This window comes from Trifolium pratense, linkage group LG5 (assembly GCF_020283565.1).
Source record: "Trifolium pratense cultivar HEN17-A07 linkage group LG5, ARS_RC_1.1, whole genome shotgun sequence".
In the NCBI taxonomy this organism is placed as follows: domain Eukaryota; kingdom Viridiplantae; phylum Streptophyta; class Magnoliopsida; order Fabales; family Fabaceae; genus Trifolium; species Trifolium pratense.
Genome location: NC_060063.1, coordinates 51231734 through 51238818, shown reverse-complemented (window position 1 = coordinate 51238818; position 7085 = coordinate 51231734). Strand labels below are relative to the sequence as shown.

The window sequence follows — 7085 nt, the reverse complement described above, 5'->3', positions numbered from 1 at the left end:
AATTTTTATTGGATACTCCACAAACAACAGAGCTTACAGAGTTTATAACTCTAGAACTAAAGTTACCATGGAATCAATCAATGTGGTAGTTGATGATGCACCATCAACTAAAACAGCAGATGTTGAATCATTCATTCAACAGTCATATGATATTGTACTTGATGAAGTTTCAGGTCCTAACAATGATTCTACTAATCCTAAATCAGAACCTGCCCGTGTCAACAAAGTCCCATTTATCAGGGATTTAGATGAAGAAAATATTGTGAAGCTTGATCATGTTGCTATTGTTGAACAGGATGCTCTAACATTGTACTGTGACAATTTAAGCGCCATAAATATTTCCAAAAATCCAATACAGCACAGTAGAACCAAGCATATTGACATTCGTCATCACTTCATCAGGAATTTAGTAGAAGAAAATATTGTGAAGTTTGAGCATGTTGCAACTGAAGAACAGGTAGCTGGTATCTTTACTAAAGCATTAGATGCTAATCAGTTTGAAAGGCTTAGGGGCAAATTGGGAATTTGCCTACATGAGGAATTATAGCAGTTAAGGCATTATGTGCGCGCAACCGTTTTGTTCTCCAAATTTCAACTATTGGCGCACGTAAATCAAGGAAAGACAAAAAATACTTTCCATAACTTCCCAATCACACGCTATCAACTCTCATATCATCATTATTCCTTTTTAACACATTCAACTTCCTCTAAACTTCTTGCTGCGATCTGCAACCTCAAATCATCATCTCAAATCATCAAAAACTTCAACAATTTCTCTGTGAAAATGTCTCAATCTTCCGGTTCTGCTCAGATCAAAAACAAAATCGCTGATACTGTGAAAACAAGATCCAAATCGAAGAAGGAAGAAGCAACTATTGTGGTCGATGCGACACCCATATCAAGCATCCCTGCAACTAGTTCTAAGAAGAAGAAATCTGCAAAATCCACTAAGAAAGTAAGTGAATCGTCTCCTTCAATTTCAATTAAGTCTGATACTGTTAAATCTAAGAAGAAGAAACCCCAATCTCCCGTAAAAAGGGGTTTGAGCATGTCTGAACTGTACTTGAGTAAGAACTCTTCTGAAACTGCGAATGTGGAATCGCATGGTGCTGCCTCCGGAAAAAATGCGAATGTTGAATCGTCTGGTAAAGCTAATTAAGAAAGTGCTAAGTCTGTTTCTGAAAAGGTCAATCAAGAAACCCCTTCTGCACAGGAAAACCCTAGTTCTGATGAAACCCTAGGAAAAACCAAAATTGTTGCTGAGAATGTTATTGTGACCAATAATCCGATTGGTTCTGAGAATATGGCAGTTCCCACGAATGTCATAACTAATGTTGCTGAAAAACCCCAGAAGAAAGCTGATGTAACCGATGCTCCAACCGGTGTTGAGCCACCTCCAGTATCGATTGATGCTGCAAGGGATGTTGAAGCATCCAAAGAAGGTTCTAGTCCACATGCTAACACTGCCACTGAGTCGTTTGGCAGTGGATCTAATACTGAAGCTTCCACTGAAGAGGAAGTAAACAAATAAAGTGCTCCTGATCATGTGGCTGATTTTGAGCCAGAAAATGAAGCTGGTGAGGATTCTGAGAAAACCACCAATGAAGAACAGAACATAGTGGATGTGGATGAAGTATCCTCTGAAGAAGATCTGCAACCACCACCTACTCAGAAAGGAATTGGGAGAAGACTGAGAAGCAGGACCACTACACCTGCACCTGCTGTTACCACTACCCTTGTTGTCAGCAAGAAAACAAAGGACACTACTCTGAAGCCTGTCAAGTATGGTCCTAAGAAAGGATGGAGCAAGTCTGTACCTCCTCCTGAGAAGAAAAAGGGTGTGCTGAAAAGGAAGAGTGCACCATCAAGTGACTCTGATTTTGATGCTGAAAAGGATGACTCAAGCATCAAGCCTCCTGCTAAGAAGTCAATGTTTGCTAAGAAGGCCATGCCTCAAGTTACTGCTCCTGACACTGAAGACTTTCCTTGTGATAACGTTTCATTTCATCTTCCATCTTATGCTCAACGATGGGGAATCATATGCAAAAGAAGATTGGCTCTGGAGAGGGAACTAGGCAAAGATATTCTAGAGTGTGAAGAGATTGTGAGCTTGATCAATGATGCTGGATTGATCAAAACTGTGTGGGGCTTAGGCTCTTGCTATGAGAAGCTGGTTAGGGAGTTCGTTGTCAACATTCCTATAGGTTGTGACAATCCCTTGGACAAAGAATTTCAGAAGGTATTTGTTCGAGGAAAATGTGTGACATTCTCTCCAAGTGTGATCAACAAGGTGCTGGGTAACTCAGATGACCCTCATCCTGACATAGAAGTATCTGACAATGTGGTCTGCAAAACCATCACAGCTGAGAAAGTGAAAACCTGACCAAAGAAGGAGAAGGTACCTGCAGTCAAGCTGACCCAAAAGTATGCCATTTTGAATCGTATTGCATCTGTCAACTGGGTTCCTACTACACATGCATCTGATATTGCTACAAGTCTGGGTAAGCTCATTTACATGAATGGTACTGGTACAAAATTTAATGCTGGTCAATATATCTTTAATCAAGTTGTGCAGCATGCTAAGACTTATGTCACCAAGCAACCCATTGCATTTCCAACATTGATCTGTGACATCATCTTGTCCCAACATCCTAATATAAGGCATGAGGATGAGTCTGCTAAGAAAAGGGCAACTCCTCTGGCCATTCATCAGAAGCTGTATAGTAAACAGCATGCTCCAGATATTGTTGGACCATCAAATGCTGCTGCGGATACTCCTATGACAAGGAAGGAGATGATTGCTATGCTGGAAGCAAACTGTAAGGAGCTAGATGAAAAGAAGTTGCAGTTTGAAAGGATGATACATGCTCTCAGGGTTGAAGAGGCTACAGCTCAAGCAGCTGATGCAGGTGATGATGGTACTAGTGGTGAAGAGGAAGCTGAGTCAGATGCTGAAGAAGAAGAACGTGATTCCTCTCCAAGTGCTTCTGTGTAATTCTGATTTGTCTTTATTTTTTTCTGGACTCTTGTTTTGCAAGTCTGTGGGCTGAGCCCTGAATTTAGCACCTAGTGTGCATGGTTTGTAATATTTTGTCTGCACTTTCTGTCCTGCTACTATCTGCACTGCTTTTGGATATTATTTTATGTAGTTCCCATTTTGTCTATTTTGTGGCTAAAAAGGGGGAGTAGCTATTGTATGCCATAGTAGATGCTGAGCTATGATGTGCCATCAGATGCTGGAATAAAACTATGCACGAACTAAGGGGGAGTAAGATGAACTTGGTACTCGCCTCTACTATTGAGGGGGGGCAATATTTTTCTGCTAAGCACACAATGTGCTACTGCATGTTGAAGCATCATCTGTTCCTGAGAATTTATTTTTCTCAGCCTTGAGGGAATTTATTTTTCCCCAGTGTTTCTTTTTATGAGAATCTTGTACTCTCTATTGGCAAATTCCTGTGAGGCTACTTGTGCTTGCTCTTCCGCTGTTGCATGCCTCTGAAGTTCTAATTTGATACATATTTAATATGCTATTTTTGTATGAGGGGTTATTAAAAAAAGCATGTTAAACTGCTCTACTTTACTTCATGACTGTGTGCCTATGATGAGTTGAAGAAAGGTAGTTTGTGTATATCTCTAGAACGGTTGAAATAATCTTAGGATGTTTTAGCCAAAAATTGCCAAAGGGGGAGATTGTTGGCGTTGTATGATTGGCCTCATTTTGCTAAAACATGTGATCCTTCTTAATGTGGAACTTCATGCTTCCACCAGCAAGTATAAGCAAGATGTTGGGTACAATGCTTCAACATTGGATACCACATCCAGTAGGTCGGGCCTGTGTATGTTGAGATCTCGCGCCTAAATTCTAAATATGCAATCCATAATAAATCTTCGTATGTGATAAGGAGCGCTGTCACGTATAATTAATAATGGATCTCGTGACCTAGTTTTGTTTGCTAATCAGATCTTCCAGCTAAGGAAACAAAACATTTAATTGAAGATTATTCCTTGAAGGAACCTTTAATCATGTTGTGCTATTGAAGCCTAATTGAAGACCTAGCCCGTGCTAGTGTAGGTTATTTAAAGGATGTTGACACCATTGTTCAGATCACTGAAACCAGATTTGAGTCTTACAAAGCGTGTGTTTAGGGTTTTAGTATTGTTAATTATGTTCTGAGTCTTGTGTTGATTTATACACTGATTAGGAACTGTGTGTCTTTGTGTTGTAATGTCTCTGGAGCTTCTAAGCAAGGAGATAGTGTGTGTATACAATTCCAAAGCTTTTAAGTAAGGAATTGGTGTGTGTTTTATGAAGTGTGTCTTCACCTGTTGAATCTAGAAGTGTAAGATCACAGTGGCTGTGATCAAGAGGAGGTGAGCGGAGGTTCTCATACCTAGGTGTGACTTAGGTAGAATATAGCACGGGTGGTGATTACGTGAGAAGTCATAAACGGGGCATTTATTGAGGGCTTCAAACTAATACTATCATAGTGGATTCACTCCTGGATTGGTATCCCCCAGAGTAGGCTGTTATGCTGAACTGGGTTAACAAATAACTGTGTTATTCTGTTTCGTGCATTTTATATTTCCTTATTGTTCGTCTAGTTCGGTGTTGAACACAGTGTTGGATCATCGGATCAAACATACAGTGTTGGAGCATCGTGTTCAACATCGTGTTACTAGTGTGCCAGAATTTCAAATTCCAATTCCAATTTCAAACCATTCAACTGTGACACAATTCCAAAGTAATGTCTGCAGAACAAGTTTTAACGTTGTTAGATTCCTTCTGGTTTAAAACGTTGTTAGACATGTAAAAACTAGTGATTAATCACCATTGATGCTAGATCTTAGATGCAGATATACGAAATTGGCTGCAGAACTAAGATAAAGGAAGCAAAGGTGAAATTTTATTCTAGAAGCCAAAAAATGTAATACTCACAAAAAAACTGATTCTTATAAAAGATTGATCCACCATATGTACACAAGGTGTAGTTACAAAGAGATTCAATACTAATTAACTAATGGTGCAGTTACAAAGAGAAACTAACTCTAACAAACTCGAAGACCAAAACAGTTATGGAAGTTAGATGACTTGGGAAGCAAGTAACAACTTCATTCCTTCTTTGTCTTCAGTTTTCACAAGACAAAGCATCCAAAACATCACTATGAGGCAATGAATCAAAATCATATATGCATAGGAGGAAGTAAGTATACCATTTAGAAAGGATGCACAGGTATATTCTTACTGAAGCCATGTCGGAAATAGAATTCAGTATTCAATTCCAATTCCAAAATTTAAACAAAGTGTTTGTTCTCCGTTTGTATTAGCCTCTAACTTTGTAGAGCTTCTCAATTAAATTATTATTTTCTTACTTACAGAAAGCCCCGTATAAGTTGATTTAATGTAAAACTCGATGAAGTAGCTTCTAGAAAAGCTGAATCAACTGAAATTTCCATTTTTCCATACCCTTTGTTCCTGACTTATGTTCAACAGACAGCATTGCATTATGGAATTATCAGACATAAAGCTGAGGGTATTGAAGTTACAGAATTTGTAGGATCTCCCAATGACCATTAACAATGAACATATTCACTTTAGAAGTGAGAAAAGAGTGCGGATTCTCAGGGATTTTAAGCAAAGAGACTAGAGGAATGCCACACCATAAACAAATATTTTTATTTTCTATACATTGTTATTTTTACTTTTTTTTTTAATTTAAAAGTGCAACATAAGCAATTTTTAGTCAAAAAAGGTAATGAGAAACTAGCAAATGCAAAAGAGGGTAAACTTGGGGGTTAAAATCGAGCAATTGAAAATTAGGAGGCCACAATCGAGCAATTGTAATTTAGGGGTTTAAAATAGAGCAATTAAAAATTAGAATGCTAAAATAAAGCAATTGTAAAATTTATGGGACTAAAATTACATTTAAACAAAAAAAAAAAAAATTTGATATCTTATTATTTTATATTTTTGACAGTGTTGATATCTTATTTATGTATTTTATCATTTTTGAAAAATTAATGTATTTAGGCTAATGGGCATTTTAGAAACTAAGAATTTAGCCCTTTGGGTGTTTGTCGAACAAGTAATTAGTTTTTTTTTTTTTTTGACATAAAGTAATTAGTATTTTTTTTTTTATAAACTTGAATTGATTGAAATATAGATTTGGGCCAGACTACTTTTTGCACCCTCTTTTTCTACTATACTTTAGTTTTTAAATTGGGCCAAATAAGTCTTCTTGGCCCACTCATAGTTTACCGTTCAAAATTTGTAACATTTATCTTTCAATTTCATTAATTAATCAAAATAACTATTGAAATATTGAAAGCTAATAAGACTAATGACTAGTGTTGGTTTATATGACCACATTTAATTTTTTGCTTGCATATAAAGGCACAAAATAACCTGCAGATAATGAGTTTTTGATAATTTCTCTCCCGACCCCCCTCATTTCTTTTCTACCCCTTGAATTTCCGTTTTTGAACTTGGGGTACTTCGGTTTATACGAACCGAATTTTTTTGTCATGCTAAAAAATTTCGGTTTATATAAACCGAAATATTGTGTTCCAAATTTTTTTCAGCTTTCCTGCATAAATTCTGCATGAGACCCTCAACTTCCACAATTTATTTGAAATACTAAACAATGTCCGATTTGAGTAAACGACCACTCGTTGGAAAGCTTAGGGTGTCAAGAATACAAATATAATTTATTTTTTTGTAGGGTTAACTATCCAATTGGTTCAGTTTGACCAAATAATGGGTACTGGTACAAAAACAGAGCATAAACTTTTCTCAAACTTGTAGGTAGATTTTCTCATACTATACTTAATGAAATTTAACAATTCCGGTGTCAATCTTGTATTAACTTTTGTCTTCTTTAGACTGGATTAAAAATCATTAGCATACAACGTATATTCAGAGAGTTATGATAAATTTACCACAAGTATCTCTACAACATTTTGCATAAACTTTTCTCAAACTTGTAGGTAGCTTTTCTCATACTATACTTAATGAAATTTAACAATTCCGGTGTCAATCTTGTAGTAAATGTTGTCTTCTTTACACTGGATTAAAACTCATTAGC

The 7085-nt window shown here is 36.9% G+C and overlaps 1 protein-coding gene across 1 annotated transcript; it reads left to right on the top strand.

Moving 5' to 3' along the window:
• The first annotated feature begins 784 nt into the window (after positions 1 to 784).
• LOC123886859 (proteoglycan 4-like) lies at positions 785 to 2383 on the top strand. The gene is made up of 4 exons (XM_045936135.1): positions 785 to 1132; positions 1187 to 1519; positions 1562 to 1932; positions 2050 to 2383. The coding sequence occupies exons 1-4, from the start codon at positions 785 to 787 to the stop codon at positions 2381 to 2383; spliced, it is 1386 nt and encodes a 461-aa protein (XP_045792091.1).
• Positions 2384 to 7085: the final 4702 nt, after the last annotated feature.